This window comes from Atractosteus spatula, chromosome 14 (assembly GCF_055471065.1).
Source record: "Atractosteus spatula isolate fAtrSpa1 chromosome 14, fAtrSpa1.hap1, whole genome shotgun sequence".
In the NCBI taxonomy this organism is placed as follows: Eukaryota; Metazoa; Chordata; class Actinopteri; order Semionotiformes; family Lepisosteidae; genus Atractosteus; species Atractosteus spatula.
The window spans coordinates 11,527,134-11,549,981 of record NC_142719.1 but is presented as its reverse complement, the minus strand read 5'-3'; the positions used below and the strand labels follow the sequence as shown (position 1 = coordinate 11,549,981).

The 22,848-nt window shown below is 41.0% G+C and overlaps 1 protein-coding gene across 2 annotated transcripts in view; it reads right to left on the bottom strand.

The window, feature by feature from the left end:
• The window catches only part of LOC148820629 (mannosyl-oligosaccharide 1,2-alpha-mannosidase IA), a 214,072-nt gene that overhangs the window by 104,707 nt on the left and 86,517 nt on the right, over positions 1–22,848 (bottom strand). For both annotated transcript variants that reach the window (XM_088932790.1, XM_088932791.1), the window contains exon 2: positions 13,675–13,771. In XM_088932790.1, coding sequence (XP_088788916.1) covers positions 13,675–13,771 — 97 coding nt within the window. The remainder of the gene's footprint in view (positions 1–13,674; positions 13,772–22,848) is intronic.

Sequence of the window (22,848 nt, the reverse complement as noted above, 5' to 3'; positions counted from 1 at the left end):
TGAAACTCTATGAGCCCACTTGTTTGCCTGGCATATTTCAAGATCTTCAAGCAGGGAGCTGCGTCAGCATGCGTAGGCTGCAAAGGAACGAGAAAAGGTTTATGCCATGCAGAAAAGAAAAAAAAAGAGAAGAGAAGAAAAAGACTTCTTCGGGTGTCAGCCGAAACGTTGTGTTTCTTTTCAGCATGGAATAAACCTTTACCAGTTCCTTTGTATTTAAAGATCTGCTGTAGCAGCAGCAACCCTCTCCAAGTGCTCTTCACAATGATGCTGCTCTTTGATTGCCTGTTAGAGAAGAAGACTTCTGCTGCTCAGATATACAGTATAGACCAGCTACTTTCAAAAGGCCTGAGGATTCCTCTGTGTACAGTATCGAGCACCGGGTTTCTGCAGGAATGCGGGCTAGCCAAACTTGCCATCTCTTTCTGCCTTGAGATAAAGTGTACACCCAGAGGGAAATTAAAAACCAGCAGGTATGTGACTGATTCAAAAGGAAGATCAACCTGGAGTGTGCACACACATGGGGTTTTCTGGATTTCACTTACCATGCAGGGTCTGATGCAGACGCTCAGAACGCCTGTTTGCACAAGAAAATGCATTTTTCTCAGCAGGCTTAGCAGTGCTTATTTCAATGATTTCAATGAGGTCAGGCTCAGCACTGTGCTTTTGCTGACTTGATAAAATTTCACTCTGCATTTGATCACCTCCTGCTCTCCTTATCTCAGTGGTGCCTCTTTTGTTATATAAATCAATAGCTGCCTGATCCTTCCAAATACCTTTGGCAATTATCAACATTACAGTATACAGTAACTCTCACAGATTGCATGTCTCCTGTGTTATTTATAGCCTTCTCTGATGCACTTGTTATTGTTAGACATGGTATCTATTGTGACTGTCCAGGCAGAATGATTTAAGCCATTAACTATCATTATAGTTTGTGAGCACCTTCCTTAATGCACTGGTTTAATCTATATTCTTATCTCTGTGTAGTGCAAGCCCTGAATTCTACTACAGTATGTACTGTATGTAAAACTCCGGATTCAACGCGTTCCATCTTCCTAAGTAGCATCCTCTGAGAATAAAGGTTTAGACATATTTATGACTCAGTGTCATAAATTCTTGTTTCCACCTACTTTATGACTTGTTTTTCCATTATTGAAATATTTGTGGATTATAAATAGTTCAATCCGTCATTGAGTGGATGATTAGTTACTGCAACACTGAACTGATTGAGAGTGCGAGCGATTAGTTCAATATAATCACATAAAAATGTGAAGATTGCAATGTCCACTGCTTTATTGACATCAAAGCCTACAGTACGTAAAATAAGCTTGAAAAGTAAGCTTGAAGAGTATCTGTGTTTGTCAGCAAAACGGAATGAGTACAGACCACTATTAGGTGTGTTTCAGTAACTCTGTATCAGTTCAAAAAATTAAGAAGCTGCTACAGAGTAGCATCGCAAGTACAACAAAGAGACAATCATGAGGTGTAAATGTTTTTGCAGCACAAGGTAGAAGCAGAAATCTATATTCTTGATAGTGACATTGGTAAAAAAGAGAGAGAGAATTAATGTGATGAGGACAGATTGCATGTTAAGTATATTAGTACTTAAGACTTAATAAAAGTCTTAGAGACTTAAATAAAACTTTCATGTCCTCCCAGTTATTTACTTGTGTATTTAATGCCTTAATTTTTCATTATGTCACTAAGATCTAAAAGAGATTACACATGATCCAAATAAGGAAAGCTGTTTTGTCTGTTTAAGCTAAAACATTTGTTTTAACAAAGCCAAGATACTCACCTGAATTTATTCATTGACTAATTAGTTAGTTTGTTGAGCTGCTGTAAGTTTCTTCTTTTAGTTGCCAGTCATTATGAATTATAGAACTGCATATGGTACGGGCATAATAAGATCTATCACAACATACAACACCCTGTCAAGATCATTTTCACAGTTAGTATTTACATCTCCTTTACTTAGGCAAAAAATACCAATTTAAATCTTTAAATATAACATTTAAAGAGGTGAAAAGGAACTACAAATTTAAACAGTCCCTTTAACGGACCAGACTTAGTCCTGGAGGATGGAAAGAAACAGTGTACTTCCTTCCATCCATTAAAATTCTGTTTCATTCAATTCAGGGTCATGGGGGGAGCTGGAGCCTATCCCAGCAAGCAACAGGCGTGAGGCAGGGTACACCCTGGACAGGACGCCAGTCCATCTCAGGACACATACTGTACAGACACAACTATGAATATACTCATACTGGGACCAATTTTCCCTGAAGCCAAATAACCTACCAGGAAATCTGTATTTCTCTGTCACCTTGGATAAAAAAAAACAAAAGGAGAAATGTATTATATAATAAAGCGAATATTTTTTAAGAGAGTACAAGTAGTGGAGATGTTTAAAACTGAAACCTTAAGCAGCAAGACAGCCTGTGCAGCTTCTGGGATCAGAGCACCATGGAGATGAAGGATATTTTTTTCAAGATCAGCTAAGAAGGCCTTCAAGCTGACAGCCTCCCTCATTGATCTTCAACATCAAGCTTGTTGGGATTCCTGAAGTAAGGGGGTGGGGGGAGGTTAGTGGAGTTGGGGGCTGCCAGAATTCGAAGAGATTCAGTACCAAAGCGGAGAATTGCTGTGGCTGTGTTTAAGCGCGATGACATGGTATCTTGACATTTGCAGTGAGTGCATCGGGGGCGTGCAAGATCTGTCACTCTTCTGTGCTCACATGTGTTTGTTCACCCCGTGGGAGCACACAGGAACGGAGCATGAGAAAACACATCCAGGGCCACGGACCGGCCCTGCGTTTCCTCTCGCACAGTCAGGGCGGGCATCCGGAAACAAAATCACCACTACAAACCTCATGTTTATGGCCTGGTTGCGAGACCTAGCCCCTTGTGCTTCCATTCAGAAACGTGGCTCAGAGCTGAAAAGGAAAGGAGGGCTTTCCGTTTCACTGTGATCCTGAGCTGCTTTCATGGCTAGTGGATATTAGGTTTCAAGGCTGTGAATCCGACTGGATTATTTTGGCAGGTTGAGGTCATTTAAAGAAAGGATGTGTGTTTTAGATTATCATTGATAAACAGATGCATTAATATTCTGAAATACCAGCGCATAGCCTGTGTTACAGTGTTCTAATCTTTATTACATCACTGCCTTTATAACACACCCTGCACTAATCAACAATTTCAGTGTTTAATACTTACAGGCAAATGGGGAAAGAATATTATGTAGATACGACAGTCTATTAAAATGAGCAGCCTTTATAACAAACACATCAAACACACCTGTAGGCAGTAGCTGGGTGTTCTGCATCATGCTGGGTCTAACCAGACAAAACAATGAAGTTTGCAAACTAGAGGCCATCATCATCATCGGATCATCTAACTCAGTTGTTTATACAGTATGTAGCTTGATCCAAGGATCCCATCCAGTTGTTTCTAGACAGAAGCCAAAAAAAGAACTTCCCCATAGTTTCCTATTAAATCCTCTTGTTCCTGTTTCACTGATTTTTAATGCCTGTAGTAGGTTCCCTCATGGTCTTCTTTGTTCATCTCATCTAGATCAGGTGAAGGGTGTACTTTGTGTTATATATTATTACATTTTGTATTTTACTGTATATTATGGTTGCTAAAGAGTAAAAGTGTGAAAATCATTATTTTTCTAGGTGTGTACATGTGGATGGGAGAATCTTATCTAATGCATAATTATGCAGTAATGTCTAATTATTATACATAATAAAGTAATATTATGTATATTTATATCATTGTTTTATGATCTCCATCTTTACAATATATGCTGATTGACCCTGGAATAAATGACCAAGCTCTGTCACTCCATTGCAAGTGAAACTACAGCCATGGATGGGCTGAAACAGCAAAAAAGTTTCCAAACCCTTTAAATCCAATCTTGTCTCTTCCGAAAGAGAATGTGCTCCTTGTGAATAATAAATAAACTCTACCTTATCATTTCTCGTATTGATCGGTTATATTGAATTCCCAGCCCTGGTTGCATAACCGCCAGACACATTTAGCGCCATATGCTGTGTGCTGCATTGTTGGAAGCTCTCCTTGTCTGGGTAAAATGTTCCTACTTAAAAGTCTCCCACACACATAGGGTCACGCTGTCATACGCATTAGCGCAATTTGCATTTGGCGACAACTTTTGGCAAGGAGTGGGCCAGTTCCACTATAATTGACTCTCCTGGGGAGCAGCTGGATAGGAAAAAAAATGCTATAGAGGACAGCATTGTGATAAGACAGAGGGCGCAGAAACTTTCAAACTGGAAAATAAAGTGGTGTCGCTTTTCGGAAGGGAATGAGGAGGATGTGAACGACAGAGGAGGTCTGTGCTGTACCGGAGCAACACACTGTGAACAATCCCGTTAATGTCGATAACAGATCTTTTAGAAAAGAGCCAACAATATCCTCTCTACTTGGGGCAGTGGGTCTCTGAGCAGCGATTTACTGCCTTCCAAATCCATTTACTAATATACATAGGCAGCACAGAGCAAAAGGTTTCTTGGTTACACATCTTTTAAAGAGAATTATAACACCACGACTAGCTCGGTTATAAAGAACAGAGTTGCTGTTGTTTATCTATGGGATCTCCCAGTGCTGGCACAGCCTTTGTTTTTCAGCACAGGTGATGACTGTAAAACACAGAGGAATCCTCTAAAATTAGTTTAACATGGCTTAAACAAGCATACTGTCTTTGACATTTACATTTTAATGTGCTGAATGTACTGTACCCAAATAAAATGCCAGCCTCTTAATCTAAAAGGTTTCTCTTAGTTTTCTCTTTTAAGTTCATTAACTACTCACCACACATGGATGCCTAACAATTTATAATTCGTTTTCCACCCGCTGAAAGTGAATAACACTGTTGTGATGGATTAAGACTGCAAGAAATTAAATACACTCCAAAAACAATGCGCATTTTAGATTGAATTATCATGCCCTTTTTGTATCAGCTTAATAGAAACTATCTGACTGACAAGCCTGAGTCATGCCTTAGATTCAGTTGTATACATGTTAGGATGTTGTATTAATCATCACCTAACTATAAACGGAAGTCTTATGTAATGTTAATAGAACATTCACAAGTACAATTATTCTGCAAAACCTCAATTCATAAAAAAATTGCTGATTAATAGAATTCCTTGAATCTAGAGTGCTACCCACAGTTCTCCAGACTTACTGAAGTGTATACTGTATATGGCCACAGAGGTTTTGAAATTGAATCCATGTAATACTTCATTGAACACAATCACATAAAACAGATGCACTCCCCCCTCCTCGCACCCAGGCCATAAAACACAACAAACAGGTGTCAGATTCAGCTCAAAGATCACATGGAGTCAAACATAACAGTAAACCACTGCAGTGAACCCAGCTCTTCTTCTTTACTTCAGACCAATGTTAGTCTCTTTTTTATTAATAATTAATTGAATCGGAGCCCATTCCTTCTTTGAGGCTTTCAGAAAGTTTTGGTCCAGCTGTACTGTATGTGGTAGGACAATGATGGGATATCAGCTGAAGGTGCCTTTATGTCTCTTAATTTATTCTGAGTGCAAAAAAGGAGCTTTGTTTGAGCTTTAAGTAGTAAGTCGCTTCCAATTCAACAGTCTATTAAGTCTGAATTGAAAGCAATTGCTTTACAACTTATATAAAGTTAACACATCTATATTTCATTTCTCCTTGAAATAACAAATGCCGTTTTCAAGATGTTGTGGAGTCGCTCCAGAGCCCTTTGAAATAGACGGCTGTTTTATCCCCATTCTTTTTGGTTGAAGGTTGTTTGAAAGTTGGATGTTGTTTTAGGGTTTATTTTTTTATACTTAATGACAGAGAGGAGAGGAGGCCAGAGCTTGAAAGGATGCACAGCAGGACAGTAAGCTTGGGACGCGAAAAACAAACTTTCTTTGCCATGTCCCTTTGTTCGCAGCGCTCACACTGGAACGCTTCCAGCAACAAGGGCGTTTTCATTCAAATGTCCCATTAAACTGGTTGTAAAAGGAACTTTAGCTTGGTTTTCTCTCAGATCTGGCCAGAGCTCTGATTCACTCAGTCAGAAGAAACAGCCGGTGTCTCCATGTGTCATTTCAGAACTGAAATAAATGTTCAGAATCTGATCAAAAACAGTGCAGGGAGATTCAACAGCACGAATTTCCTGCTTTCAAAGGTATCCGATTACATGTGGAAGGGTTTGCAGCACCATGCATAGCCTTCTGAGTATGTTCCTACTAGTAATGCGCAGGTTGACTCACACCACCCGCGGGTCGGCTGGGCTCAGGTTAAAAAAAAAGATTTTAGATCTCGTCGGGCACTCCATGCTTAACAATATACATATTTACACTGTTGCCTTAAATAGATCATGCTTCTTTTTCTCTAGGGTGAGCCACAGGGGTGTGTTACAGGGGTGTGACATGTAGGCGTGTCACGGGGGTGTGGCATGTGGGCGTGTCATGGGGGTGTGGTTTATTGAGGGCTCGGCACGTTTTCAGAAAAGTTTTGCACAAGGTTGAGAGGAATGTTTATCTGCTACTGCTGCGTTTAGATCGTAATTCTGATTAAAATAAAAAAAACTAGTAGTGTACTTTATCCTAATCAAAAGGAGGGGATGGAAATGCATCTAATGAAAAAAGGATCTAGGGGCACAAGCACCAATTAACGGGAGTAAAAATAGGAGGCACCTCTTTACATACACTGATGCCTGGCTATGCTGCTGAAGCTGCCTCCAGGGAACTTTCAAATCAGAGCTGGCTGAGATGCTCCGATCAATGAACTACTAAAAACCAAATGAGCAAAATGGGCCACCCAGCCGTTCCCATTTGGAAAGTTTATTACATTCTTGCAACCCCGAAAATGAAGGCCAGGTAAATGTACCACTGTCAAGTCATTAGTCAAAGAAAGGGCACAATTGACACTTCAGATTTAATATCCAATAAATTGTGAAGTAAATTCAAAGTGGGGGCCCCAGTCCTAGTTTCATACATAAAACAACAAAATAGCTGTGATCTTTATTGATCACCCAAGAAAAGCGGTAGGGTGCTGTAATGACATGGGGCTTTATCCCAAATCATTGTCTCCCTCAGACAATTCTGCATCTTCTGATCATTAGTCTTAAAAGCTTCTCTTCTTTAGGCAGACGGTGAAGACTGATCTAGTGAAAACATTGTGTTGCCTACCATTCAATCAATTCAAATTCAATTTGAATTCCAAAAGGATCCAACCTTTAGGGATGAATCTTTCCCACACAAAATTGATCAGCTTAAGATGTCTTTTAAATCCTGCCCAGCTGACATCACTACTCTTGCCCAACTGTTCCTTAACTTGGCAAAGAAAGCGAAGGTGAAAAGGAACACTTCAGCAAAGTTTTGTTTTTAAAAAGGTCTGAACAGGCCAAACTCATGCAGAATGGTTTTTAACAAACCTTACATTTGCCCTAATCTACAGCAGTGAAGAAAGAAAGTTTGAACAAAAAGCTTGTGCCATCGCCCAGCCTTTAATAAAAGGAGAGACAGCAGCACTCGGAACAGATCGTGAGATGGAGACCAGGGTGGTTTGATTCATCAGAACAATCCCCATCCCTCATCCATGTTTCATCTCCAAAGGAAGCCTAACAGAGAAACACATGTCAAATGAACCCAGAAGTAAAAAGGATGATGGGTTTAGTCTCTACTTTAGAGTTTCTTATCCGTCAACCTGTCAGCACAGCACAAGAAAATATCCCAATATTTTCTCCGGTTCCTCAAGGGACATTTAGACATTTTGTGCCTCTAAGGTTTTGCACTCTTGCAAATATCTGCCAAATACCATCCTACTCCAGGCATGGAGGTGGATGAATTATGAGTTGAAAAAGCACAACCCATACAGCCTCCTGACTCAGTGTTATTGCTCTCTGCCCTGTTTCCCCCCCATGCAGTGTGGTTGTGTGCCTGAATTGCAATGGTACCTATAGGTTTTGAAGATGTGCGGTGGGGGGGGGCATCATACTAAAAGCTTTTGAACAATGGGAATGAAACATCATTATCCACGCGACAGGTTCACTCGGATATCAGAGAATGGTATCTTGATCTTGAAACCTCTTGATCACTCCAAGCGCCTGGCTCATCCACCTGTGGGTGTTCTCCAGCAAACTCAGCTCAGGCCAAAAGGCAACAACAATCCAATAAACGTCACAGAAATAGTGTTATTTGTAAGCAAGTTTGATTCTTCTAGAAACAAAATGACAAAAATGCGTGGGGTGTGGTGTACAGCGGGGTGCAGTTTATATTGGGGCGCGGTTTACAGTGGGTGCGGTTGGAAACTGGGTGGGGCTTACAACAGGCTGTGGTTTACAGAACCATGTGGTTTCAGCAGGGCATGGTTTACAAGCCCTGTTCAATCATTACCTGGACCCAGTGAAGGGTTTAGCTGGTACAGTGGAGGGAATAAAAAGCTTCATTACCATTAATCAAAGGTTTGGAGAAATGAAAACCAGAAAGCCTTTTAGCGATCACAGAGTAGACTTGAGTATCGTGGGGGATGTGTTAACCAAAAGAAAGAAGACAAAGAAAAGGAAAATATTAGAAAGCTAAAGGCGTCGATTGTGAAATGCACTGCCCACACTGCAAGCAGAGGCACCTAAAGAGCAATTCGTCTGGCTACTGCATTTTCTCACATGTGAACGAATGCTTCCTGTGAGCCTCACAGCAGCGAATACTGATCTGTAATGAAGTGCTCTGCCTGCAAAGCCCAGAATAAGCAAATGGCCTTCTCCGACAGGGTTAAGGATAGTTAATCTTCAGATGTTTTTTAATGACAAGCCTTTCATTGCAATGTCATATTCATTTTGAAAAAGTGGCACTACTGAAAAACGGTTTATTACCCTGCACAGACAAATAGTCCACATTCCGTTATACTCGTAACCACTGAGGCAGCAATGCTGTAGTGCAAACGGTGTATTTTCATCCACCTCAACACTGCTTTTCAGTGTAAATGTAAGCACTCATCTTTCAAAATGGCAGGCTGGTGATAGGAAACGCTGTTCTCATTCTGCAGCACTTTCATTCTAATATTCGAGATCCAAATTCAATTTGTTTACTAACGCAATTGCTTCCCAGTTCCTTGAGGAAAATGACCAGCTATCCTTAAGCCACTACCTTTGACCCCGTCTTTAACAATAGGAGAGAAAAAATGCCTCACAGCTCCAGTACAAAATTACTCTGAGTTGCTTTGCTGCGTGTTCCTAATCACGCCCAAGCCAGCGTTCCTCACCTTTTGAACCGCAGGCAGGAATAAAAATCTTAGAAGCCCATCGACGTGAGCCGCTAAAGGCAGTCGAGAGAGTGCACAGAATACTAAAAGGAAAGAGCGATTTAGGAACAAACCTGTTTCATCTGCAGTCAGTGGTGTCTGAAATTCTTGAGATCCAAGCAGTTATGATTATATGCCTGCAAGTGTTTATACCAGTTTGGTCATGTTTCCTCACTTGAGTCCTCTGGGTCTTCTAGTCCTACTCCTAGCTGATTTCCTGGTCACTGTATTGAACCACAAATGTCCATTTTCTAAATCAATCAATCAATTGATCGATCAAATATTTCCTGAAAGGATTAATTCAGTGACCTTAGTGAATCAATGGAAGCAAGTGGAAATAAAGAGGTCATGGATTCCAGACTGAAAACAAGAGACATTTCTTTACACAGAGAGTTGTGGGTGACAAGAACAAACTGCCCAGTCATGCTGTTGAAACAGATGAATAAGATGTGCATTCATGATCCAAAAAGCTGTTTCTTACATTTTACACAGTCAGGTTTGTGTTCCAGTCTCTAATAGTGTTCCATTAGAGTGACTGAAGATTTAAAGACACTTAAAGAAATGTGGACTGCAGACCCTAAGGGCTGGAGCTGGGAAATCTAACTTCGACAAAATCAAAGATACATTTTTAAGCTTAGTGTTTAACCAAAACTACACACTCTACACAACATTTCAATTCCTTTTATTACCACAATGTTATCCATAAATAAAAAATAGGCAGTATCCTACTTTAGGAATCATTTAATCTGCACATTAGGGGTTCTGGAAGTGTTGATGGAAATGTCAGACAATTTGTGCAGCACTAAGCATAAATCATTTTGGAAAATTAGATCTGATCAGAACTCGATTGGCTTACTGTGATTTAATATCTGCAGTTTGCTACTGGCAGGCAAGGTAACAAGCTGCCCTATTCATAGTCCAAAACTCGTTTTCCACACATTTCCATGGCCTGAGTTTAGGAGCAAAAATGTTAAGAGAAAACTGCAGAAGTCTGTTGGTTAACAGCATACTAACATTCAGACTTTTAGACCAGACACTATTTTTCATTGTTACATTTATGAAGTTAGCTTCTAAAATGCGTTGGAAAAAAGGAATAATGATTTTTAATAAGACAAGCACCAAAGACAAGAGAGCAAGGAGCCATAATTAACTTGCAGGACAAATCTGTAATGTGCCTGGGGAAAAAAAGAGAAGGTTTGTTTTGTGCACTAAGATTTATTAAGGAATTTCCTCATTTCAGCATTAATTCAGGATTTGCAGACTGTTGAGAATGGACAACAACTTGGTTGTGCAAGAACACAGTTCCCTGTTACAATATTTCTGGTAAGAAATGAATATACAAAGAGCAGATGTTCATTCAGATCACATGGGAGCAGTAATTCAGTTTCTTGGGATTGATAAATTTACTGGTGACTTGCAGCATACTGATATTCAACAGATATACTGTACAAGTGTATACAAGTGCAATATAGACCTTCTGCTGTGCATCCTATAGGTTAACCAGGGATTAAAGTTAGAAACAAAGTAACCAATTTCATTCCTGATTTGTTCCAGGGAGAACCTGGCATTGCAGTATCTAATACTGGGGTAGAAAGGAAGATCTCTTCTGCACTGTCAGTGCCCAAGATGTGATAAAAAATATGTAAAAGTGTAAAAATCCATTTGCTTATCGGATTAGTAATATCAGTTGCGCAAGCAGTTCCTTTTCAGAGTAGTTCTTCAAATTTGCACAAAAAAGTCATTTCAAACTGCAATAAATAAATTATTCCACCTTCTCTTTGAGTGTGACAATCTTTCCAGTGTGATCTTTTTTTTTGCCCGTTAATTTTAATTTAATGATAAAGTGGCAATTAAATGATAAGAGCTAATTATTTAACCAGAAGTACGTAAGCACTGATTCAGAAAAGAAATGGCTTTACTTTTACAGTTTACTTTCTGCTTAGTTGTTGTCTGGGGTCTTCCTTGCATGAAAAGACTTCTGCTTGTAGAACACACACCTGGATCAGATCCTACGTCTTGCAAATTACCCTACTGGGGGGTTTAGTAAAGAGACAGTGGAAACATAAGGTACACTGAGCAATCATGTCTATAGCCAACAAAACATTAGTACAACTCATCAAACATGTAAAGTCTGTCATCAGTGACCATAATCACTAGTGCCTGGCAAGTCACATGCCTGTTCAGCGAAGCTGTGAAGAGACCTGTGAATGAAATTCATGGAGAGCAGGAGGGGAATGGGGGATCGATTTTGAAAAGGAAATGGAAATTGAATTGGAGTAGGGAAACAGGAAGTGGCCCACAAGCCCTGTTGTCGAGCAAACGAGATGTCACAACATTCCCTGGCGAAGAGGGGTTTCCAGAAGGTCTCCCACTTGCAGACCCCATTTTGTTTTCTACACAGCCAAACAGCTTTCCTTTTCTCTTCAAATCAGCACCTCCAAAGCATTTTTTATCTTTAGACTTCAAAGAGGCCTTGACGCCACGTCATCTGTGACTAACATCGCCACCACTAAAGTCACATCTACGAAGAGGAGAAAAGCCAAATCCAGTAATTCAATATCGCAGGTGGCTGTCATTCACAAATCACTCTCGGTGTGGCTGGCCTGACACCAGGTATTCTCTCCATGGGCTTCCTGCTTTCTGTGGGTAATTACTCTGCAGGACACAAAACCGGATAAGAGACTAGAGGGGTGAGCATCCTGGCCTGTAACCTTTTGTTCATAGGGACAGGAGTTCAAATGATGCCTAAAGAAACAGCCATTCTTTAATTTACTATCGCACCACAAAGAGCTGTCAGCTTCACAGAAGTGGTCAATGGGCTGCAGACATCTCGTCTTGTTTACTGCACTGCCACATCTTGTCTGAAGAGGCTGCTTGCTCATTCAGATTTCGGCTCTACACCCCTCTTACTGAACTTTCTGCTTAGCTGCATGCTTGCTGTACCGTACATACCGCAGCAGGGGCTGGCATGTTAGGTCTTGCAGTTACAGTAGGTCACTCTGCTGAAATTCTCCACTGTGCAATGTTTTTTTTTTTACTGTTATCTCTAACATTTCACAGGCCCTTGTCAATGCAAGTACACACGTAATCTCAAGTCAGCTTGGAAAGAGGGTGCCTATTAATAAATAATTATGATTTAGCAAGCAACAGGGTTGAAAACCTTGATTTGTATTCCGCTTTGACAGAAAAGAAAAAAAGACAAATTCAATCCGGTTCAGCAAATCACTGAAAATCCTGCAACAGCTCCCCATATTTAATAAACCCCACAGGTCCGGTAAAAAATTGCATTCATCGTAAAAGTCATATCTCATTTTATTACTGTTGCAAGATCACTCCATAAACCAGTGTGAAGCCTGTGCACGAAAGCAGCCCTCCAGCTTGGAAAAGTACCAGTTTCCTCCAGATCCCAATGGTGAGGACAGCTCATATCAGGCACCATTCTGCAGTACACAAAGTCTGAATCAGGGCTGCCAAAAGGCTGCTCTTCCTATCTCCACCATTTTTACCAACACTTGAAAACAACCTTCATTGTTACATAAAGGTTACGCGGACTTACTAATTGTATCTGAAATGATTAAGGTACTGGCAGCGATATACTGTACTACAATGGTCTAGACCTAAAGAGCACACAGGTTCAGCAGCCTGGATCTAGATTGTCAGGATTAAGTAACGACAAGACGTTGACGTGAGTGAAGGTATTAACACCTTCCAACACTGCCCCATTTTATTGAATCACAAATGATGTATACTTGTTTTTTCCAAGTGAATAGCTTTAATCAAAACAAGAATGCTCAAACTGAACAGTTTTTTTTTGCTGACAGCTACCTTCTTTCACCCGTGAAAGTGTTCAGGTTGCGCATTCAAGTTTTTGATTTAAAAATGTTCATTTTCACAGAAACGTGGAGACGGCATTTGGAGATCAACAATATGGGACGTCACAGGCTAGAGGGGGGTGAATGCTTTTGCAAGACCCTGCATTTGTGTGCATGTCTTTAACAATTCAAGCTACAGCACATTCTACACAACCATGGGAACACAACGGAGAATAATTAATTACAGGCCAAAGCCTGCCTGAGCGACTCCTAGGCCTGGAGATGATCCTGTGTCTGAACTGTCAAGTGATGGATATCAGATCTCTGCAGGCTGACTCCAACGCAAAACTGGAACTGGGTCTACTGAGGCAACAATGGTGAAGTATCCTTATTCAAGGACATGACAGCAAAGTCTTCCATAGGCGACCTGAGCCCATATGAGCTCAAAGGGCCAAAACCCTGAGTGAATATCCCTGTTGCCTTCCAACCCAGGTGGGACACTGTCCTAATTCAATCCCGACAGTCTGAAATAAGGGCTCAGTGTCCAGACTCACCAAACATGTTCCCTACGTGTCCATTTCTGGTTAGGGGCCTCAGTTCGTTTTTCCCCCACGCGTGCCTCTTGTAGTTATCCCAGGCAAACTTCATCATCTGGAAAAAAAAATACAAAAGAAATGTTAAAATAAAATGTTAAAAGAGGGGCGGCATAGCAGTGCACCGTTTCACATTGCTGCCTCATAGAACTGTGGCCCTGGGTTCCACTCCTTGAGTTCTATCTGCGTGGAGTTTGCATGTTCTCTGTCTTGAGTGAGTGCGTGTTTGTGGCTGTGTGTGCCCCGAGATCAACTGGCGTCCCATCCAGGGTTTAGCCTGCATTGTGCCTGTTGCTTGCCAGGATAGGCTTTGGCTCCCCCGCGACACTCTATGGATGGATGAATTTTAAAAGGAACAAAACACTGTTCCTGCAAGGCACTTCCTGTGTTCCATTCCGAATGGAGCACAAGAAACTACCTGTGCTTTCATCACTGCTCTGCTGCTACTGAGGTGAGTGTTACATGCAGGTAACAGAAGCATTAACTACAGGCATAAGATGTGAAACACTGAGACTGAACCTAAATATGGGAAACACAGGTGTTCATGTTGACACATTCATATCACCTGTTATCATATGACTCAAGGGAATATACAGTATATTAGAAGTGCTCATTAGACCCATTTAGAATATTGAACATCATTTTCATCAACATATTAAAAAGATATGATCAGTTCTAGGGTTAAAGGAGTATCTTAATCTAATGAGAAATAATTGAATAATTTTAGTTATGAACAGAGAAGACTTGGTTAAAGTATTTAACATCTTCAAAGACACTGACAAAGACAAACCATTGGACCGGGATTGATTTTTTCAGAATGAGCAGAGAAATATCTGACAGTAGACACAAATGGAAACTGTTAGGAGTGCCTTTAGAACTGAGAACAAGAAGTACTTCTTTACACAAAGGCTGGTGGGAGTGTGGAACAAGTACCAAGCTATGTTACTAAAGCCAGTGCCCTGGTATCTTTCAAGAAATGACTGGATGAGATCCTGGAATCTATTAACTACTATCTATCAAATGGGCCAAATGACCTACTTTTGTTTGCAATTATTCTAATTTTCTTATTGGTTTTTGTTTTACGTCCTAAATAAGGAAAAGAAGAAAAACATTCCAAAAACATTTTTACTCAGACTGTTCTTGAGCACTTTTTGAAAAAAAAATTGCCATCAGAGTGTCAGCGACTATGTGACAATGCCACAGACCAGAGGTATTGTTAGAGACAGCCCAGTGTCTTCCCAGGAAAAAAAAGGGAATCTTTTAAAAGTCCTGTCCAAAAATCAATATTCTGAAACAGTATTTATCCTCTGGTAATGGACATGGACGACATATTGACCTGTAGCTGTCACTGGAAAATTTTTCAATGATCACAATTATTTGTAATGATTATATACCTCGGCTCTAGTGCTCAAACTGGGGTTTCCTTACTGAACGTGGATTCTCGAAAAGGGGGTTCCCAGACCAGAAAGGCATTCAAACCTCAGTTATCATCCACTTCCACATTTAACACAGACCTATATGGATGAAAAGGTCATGACAGCACAGCAGGTGCTTTGAAGCAGTTCATCATGGGAAGCAGGGCTCCTAAAAAGCACCTGACAAAGACAAACTCATTCTGTACTTTACAGCACTCTCACAGTGGCATGCCAGGCTCCGTACAAGACCGATAACAAAGGAAAAATAACTCTTTCACACAGATGGACAACAAATAATCTTGGTTTTGGCAACATGTGAAATGTTTGTTCATTCACATGCATCTTTCTATGGAGACCAAATTTATTTCCAATATATTTACATCTCACAATATTAAGTCCATTTGGCATTTAAGAGCTCTTTGGCGAAAGAGTTACATTCATCAAGAAATTCGGATTTTTCCGTGCTGGGCACAGCCAGCCTTGCAGAAAAATACATTTTCTTTTGTGCTCTTCATTGGCCCGCTACTTCACATTCAAGCTCTGTTCCAATTTTCAAGCAAAATTAGCTTACAGGTTTCACTGTCCATGTAATATAATTGCTTTAAATGCGTTTATAATAAGCAGAACTCCTGTAATTTCTTACAGATAAAAGCCTGTTCCGTTTTGAACAGTTCAATTTCGCTGCACTGCAGCGGGGAGGTAAAATATGAGACACTGGAGCACAGAGATGGCAAGGGCTTTAATCATTCTGGGAACAGGCCTCCACCGAAGCAATTCATTCTTGCCTTCGGCAACACAAAGAAATAATTAGCAATATACAAAAAAGACAGTTAAAAGAAAACACATAAATTAAAAGTGAACCTTTTAATTTAGATTTTGAGCCTACACCTGGTGGTTTTGAACCAAAACGAAGCAACATATCGTACAAAACGTTGTAGTTAAAGCTCTTGTGGCTACCCAATGGCAAAAATCAAAATGCTGCCATAAATGTTGTTTTTCTGACAAGAACACCTCCTGAACCACTCAGATCCAAAGAACAGATCTTAGATCTTATAACCACAAAGCCACACCTGTAGAATACATGCCAGCCTGCTGCAAGATCACCTGTGTCAGGCCTGGTGAACGCCAACAGTCCCAGCTACTGCACAGTGTGTTTTTGTGTTGACATGGTCAAGGTGATATTTTGTAATATTAGGACTCTCTGCATGATGATGCATTACGTACTGCACGTGCTAACTGACATCTAATGCAATTACCCATCCATCCACTTCCTATCCTCTTCATCCAATTCCGGGTGGTGGGGGAGCCGAAGCCTGTCCTGGCAAGCAACAAGTTCAAGGCAGGATACACCCTGGATGGGATGCCAGTCCATCGCAGTGCACACACAGACACAAACATGCACACTCCCAAGGGGCAGTTTTCCCAAAAGCCAATGTATCTACCAGTGTGTAACCACTGCACCACCCGTACCACCCTCATGCAGTTCTTACCAGAATTCACTTGTTCTGTTCTACTAGTTCAACACTGTGGAATCACAACTGTGTTAAAGGCAGAATTTGAGGTGCCAAAACCCCACAAACTGAGGACCTATATTGTCACAGCTTTAAAGGCTCTTGAAGAAAGTGAGCTCACAACAAGCTTGACATCAGATTTCAACAGCACATATAAATTGCTGCCCTGTAAGTACTTTATATCACTTCCATTGATAATGTTGCTGTTATTATTGTGGTTATTACTAGTATCAATATTACCACTCTGAATTATTAGGATGATGCCTTTCTACAAGGTAATGTCATGGCTGCAATAAATGCATTGGCATGGGGCAGATATACTTAACACTCAGGTCCCTTATTCTGCAACAAGCTGATTGTTAATACATTGGATGTAGCAATTATTGTGTGTTTAAGCCCTCTGAATTGTTAAGGATATCTCTTTTACATTGCCTGCATGATCCTTCATCACAGCTAATAGCACATCCGAATGAATTATGATACAGGCTGACAGCATTCAGATCTGCGTCTCTCTCCCCTTCAAGCCATATCCTATTAACGCTCCCAGGATCAGAAAGTGGTGCACTGCAGGTGTAGGACAAAAAAGTCGATAGGCCAAAGGCTGATATATATTTGCTGGACCAGGCAGTTTGTCAGATGGAATGCCATGTGAGGGCACAGGGTTCTCTTCTTCTAAATGAATTATCTGGCTAATGGTCACCCCATGTTGGGAAAAGAGAAACAGCAGGCAGTAACTCTACAGCAGTCCTCACTGACCACTGACCAACCGCAGCACACAGAGCCTGCAAAAGAGCTGCCCAAGCCCACTCTCTCCTCGATTCCACACCACAGTTTGTCAGATACCCATTTGTCCCCCAGCCCATCCGTGATTCCACACCACAGTTTGTCAGATACCCTTTTGTCCCCCAGCCCATCCGCGATTCCACACCACAGTTTGTCAGATACCCTTTTGTCCCCCAGCCCATCCGCGATTCCACACCACAGTTTGTCAGATACCCTTTTGTCCCCCTGACTCAACTGCAATTCGACACCACAGTTGGTCTGACACCCTTGTGTTTGCTGACAGGATTTAGCTCAGGTGGGAAGTGCCTGTACAAAGCAAAACTATCTCACCATTGGAGTAATCCCACTGGAGAACCAAAGTTTAATTGTTTTTTTTTGTTCCAGTGGGAAAACAATTTTCTTCCCAGCACTTTCCCTCCCCAAACAAATCTTTCATGTGAAAATGAATTAAGAACATTCATTGCATAATCTCCTTTTTACAAGGACTGCACACCAGAAATACATCTTAGGTGCGAAAAGGGAATTTATGTCCTTCAATTACGTAAGTTTTGCTTGAAATGCTGCAGTGGAGGTGGGGTGGGGTTGGCACGAGTCATCCTGTAGGCGTACAAATCTGTATGACACCTCCTCCGTGAGTCAAGGAGGGTGGCGAACTTCGCTGGGAGCAAGCAGGACGTACTGTATTTCAAATCAACTTATTCCAAGAAGATTTCATTTGCAAATACAAATGCTGATTCTCCTCTCAGCAGGCATTAAAAAAAAAAATAGGCAGAAGAAACACTGCCTGGTTGGAACATCCGTTCACATTTCATCGCCATTTGCCAAACAAAAATGTGTATTTAATGATCCGGAAGAAGACACGAAGGAGGCCAAGTAACTGAAAACAGGGAGACTCTGTAACATCATATAGCATAGAGGGGTGAACACCCACTGAGCCTGTTGGCTGCTCTTCTCCACAGGACCCATTTCATCAGTCAGGCAGGATTAAAGACATTATTCCCCAGTTATCTTCTGCTCTGATCAGGCCGTGTTGTAAAGTATGATTATCAACCAGGCAACCGTTAAGATTACAGACTAAATGTCCTTCATAGCAGAACACACACAACAAGAGCCGATGAGCTTCAATCAATACCAGGTACAATGGCCCAGAGTTCAGTCTCTCAGGAGTTGCAAAAACCATCCACTCTAACACTTCAAACTAATTACGAGGCCTTCTGCAGCTGCTGGCCCTGCATGCCAATGCACTAGGAGCTAAAATAGTTCTGCGAGCAATGCCATCCTAAAATGCACCAATGCTAATTATGAATAATGAATCTAGCGGTGAGCACATCAATTTGCAGATACCAAATCACAGCAGGAGGCAGCTGTAAAGGTCATTGTGCAGAAAGAAATGGAGTCCAGGAGCACTGAAAGTATGGAGCTGAACTGAACCAGAAACATCCATCCGTTTTCAGTCCACTCTTACAGAGAGGGTCATGGAGATGCAGAAACATATGGGGGTGGAGCGGTGGCTCTCTGGCTAAGGATCTGCGCCTGTGGCTTGGATGTTGTCGGTTAAAATCCCGCAGCCGGCAGAGGAATCCTACTCCTTTGGGCCCCTGAGCAAGGCCCTTAACCCCAACTGCTCCAGGGGTGCTGCACAATGGCTAACCCTGCACTCAGACCCCAAGCTTCTCTCCCTGTCTGTGTGTCTCATGGAGAGCAAGTTGGGGTATGTGAAAAGACAAATTCCTAATGCAAGAAATTGTATATGGCCAATAAAGGGATCTTATCTTATCTTATTTTAATTGTGTAAAACACAGCACTGGGATTCTGGGGTCTGGAGTGCTGTCTGTATGGAGTGTGTGTGTGTTCTTCCTGCGTTCACACAGGTTTCCTCCAGGTGCTCTGGTTTCCTCCCACAGTACAAAGGCATGCTGGTAGGTTATTTGGCTTCTGGGAAAACTGGCCCTGGTGTGAGTGTATTGTATGCGTGTCCTTGTTTATGTCTGATGGGTACAGGGACTGGTTTACCCTGCCTTGCGCCCGTTGCTTGCCAAGGCTCTGGCTGCCCTCCGACTAAGTTGAATGAAGTGGTTAGTAAATAAAGGGATGGAAAACTTGCATAAGAACAATTACATAAGTTAAAATACATATTACAGTATGTGTGCATGTATGTGTTTGTGCGATGGACGGATGTCCACTCCAAGATGTATCCTGCCTTTTGTTCTCTCTCATCCAGGTACTGACCAGGCTCAACCCTGCTTAGCTTCAATGGGTCTTTCATATATTATTTTTTTTTTAAATTTACTTGAAACCCAGAACACTAAATATTAATTCAGTGATATATCAATCAATACCTAGCAAGACATGAAATAAGAAAAGTGTCACATGGGGTTCAAGCTCTGGAGAGATCTGGGAAAACTGCAGGCCCATCAACACAGCACTTCTTAAACCTTAACTACATAATGAGATCACAAATCTCAAAATGAGATCGCCCTCTAAGCCAATCATCTATTTACACCTCACAAGGACCCAGAGACCAGAGGTTTAGCATGACTGTGGGAGAGGTGTGTGCCTCACTGGCAGCACTGTGAATCTACAAGCTCCTGGGAGGGCGCAGAGAACCCCGATTGACTGATCCCACTCAACCCAGGGTGGCGTTTGGCCAATGTCATCACACTAGGCTAGTGACCTTTCTGCTATTCAAATCCGTGCCGCAAAACTACAGTCAACTACTACTCAAGATTCAATGTCTTTACCAACTAAGCCACCTAGAAGGCCCGTTTTACCCAGAACCTTTGCAGATGATCTAATGTAAGACCACGTGTTAGCTACCAAATTTCCCTAATTTACTGCTGTCAGTTATTATTTTTATTGTATTCACAAATGTCCATCTCTCATTAGAAAACCACTTATTTCTGCTAAATGTCAATTAGATCAGGAGAACCAAAAAGAATGCAAAAGAAACCAGGATTGTGGAAGGAGTCAAATTTATTTAAGGAGAGCATGCAAGCTCCACACAGAAGGACCCCAGTCTCTGATGGAACCCAGGACCCCAAGAGCTAAGAGGGAACAGAGTTACCCACCACACCATCCTAATCACAGATCCATAGAGCACAAATCTAAACACAAAAACTAAGGATGAGTCACTCAAAATGAAAAGATCAAAACCGATTTTTCCATTTCAAAATTGCTCCTTTCTGCACTGAACTTCGTTGAAACTCAGCACTGCAGCAATAAGAGCACAGATGTGAGTCGCGGGTGAGTGAAGGAGATTTAGGAAAGCAATAAGGCCTGTCAGATTGGAGGTGAAAAGATTAAAAGGACACTCCATTGAAAGAAAAAAATGATTTAATAATGTAGAGTGTTGCCTTCCTTTATTATACAGTCTCGGTTTATTAATTGGTGAAAACTTTATGTTTCCGCTTAATCATCACTGAAACGCTCTTTTCTAAACAACTTTCCATAGTTTTATCGGACACTCAATGGTTGTAATCCAAGGAGAATGGAGATCAAGAATACAGTCAAGATGTGAAAATACATTCCACACTTTGCTATCTACTGCCTGGACATGTAATTCATGGAGACTTGCATACATGACAGGCATTGAAAGACCAATCTTTGCTGCTTTGAAAACAATTAAGATCAGAATCTAGGTGAAAACAGCAGGTCTGACACAGTCACTTGCATCCTGATGGGTAATTAAATAAATATCTTTGAATGAACACCTTTCATGGATGGGGTAATTAAGCTGTCTGTGGCTGTTAACTTCAACGCACAAGAAGACAAAATGAGACAGTGCCATCAACTGTGATTGGACGAAGAGCTAATTAATAGTCATTCTCATAATTGCTGCTACTCTTAACCCCCACCTTAACCTTAAGGGCATCCACTCTGAGATACATAAATACGTCTCTGTCACCAGTCAAAGTCAGACATGATATGTTGATGATCCCTAATTAGGGCACAACAGCTGCCAGTGGCTGATAAGTTTAATTGATACCAGCAAAAGAGTGGATTAAAAAGTCTTAAGACGGTTCTGTGTCCTGTAGTTTTGTCAATGGATGAGAATCTAATTAATATTCATAATTAGAATTCTTATACATTAGATTCCTAGATACAGTGCATCTTACTGAGACTCGGCTCCTATTTCTTGGAACCCCCATCCTTTGCAATATTTCCTTCCTGTTTGACTGCCTTTTGCTCCCTGATACTTCACATAATAAATGACATTCTGAGTTCTGATGCGATTTTGCCAGGCGTCATCTCTTCCGTGCCTTGAACAACAAACATCCCTTTGGATGATCTGAATCTTTCTTGGCCCCTATCTAACAACATGTTTCTTGCATAGATAAAAGACAGTACTGATGCAGAGCAACCTATGATTCCATCTCAGCTCAATGTTGATAAACATTTCGAAACTTCAGTCTGGCTTCAGACAATTACCAAGCTGTAACTGCTCTTGTATAAGCTTCTTATTATCTCATGGCAGGTGATGTAGGTGCACTATCTACAGGTATCTTTGTCCCCTAAGTTCTCAGTACTTCATTCAATATGGTACATCATTGTTTCCCACTTACTTGGTTACAGTATTTAGCAGTTCTTGAATAGTTTAAATTGTATCTTGCTGAGCACTGCGATTTTAATTCACTTTGTTTAAATTGTAGAAATGAAGAGCACATTCAGCAATAGACTGCTTCATCCACGGTGCGACAGGGAGCGCTACAGGAGGTCATTCTTGCCTTCTGCCATAAGACTGTACAACGCATCCACCTTGCGTCTGGGCAGAGGCAACATTGACAGTGACCTGTTTCTGGACTGAACAGTAAACTGATACATCTGTTCTTTTTCTTTTTCCCATTTAAAACCATTTTTGGCCAATATATGCCAAGGACCTGTGCAATACATTTATATTTATATTGTGGAATACGACTTTTTTTGTGTACTGTTCTGGTTTGTTCTTTGTTTGTTCTAGACTGTGAGTAACTCTTATTAGTGCACTTCTCACTGTACTGATTGTATTGTATGTATTGTATTATTATTATTGTATCATTCATTACACTGTTGCTGTGTTGTCTGTGTTAAGCTGCTGTTGCACTGCAATTTCCCTCACGGGATCAATAAAGTATCTATCATCTATCTATCTATCTTATTTCAGTTATGAAGTTGGGTTGATTGCATTGGGATTTCCATAGCACTCCATATTGCTCCCCTGCTATTTAGTATTTATGTTTTTTCTTGGTCAAATACTAAAATTAGAAAATTCTAAATTCCATTGCTATGCTTGATTCACACATATATTGTACAGTATGTGCACACTAAACCTCATTCAAATGTAGCTATTCAATATCCTCTGATTGAATTTCTAATATGAATCCTTTGAAGAGACACAATTTTCTGCATCTTGTGATTGTTATTGGGTTCCTCCCATCAGTTACTGTACA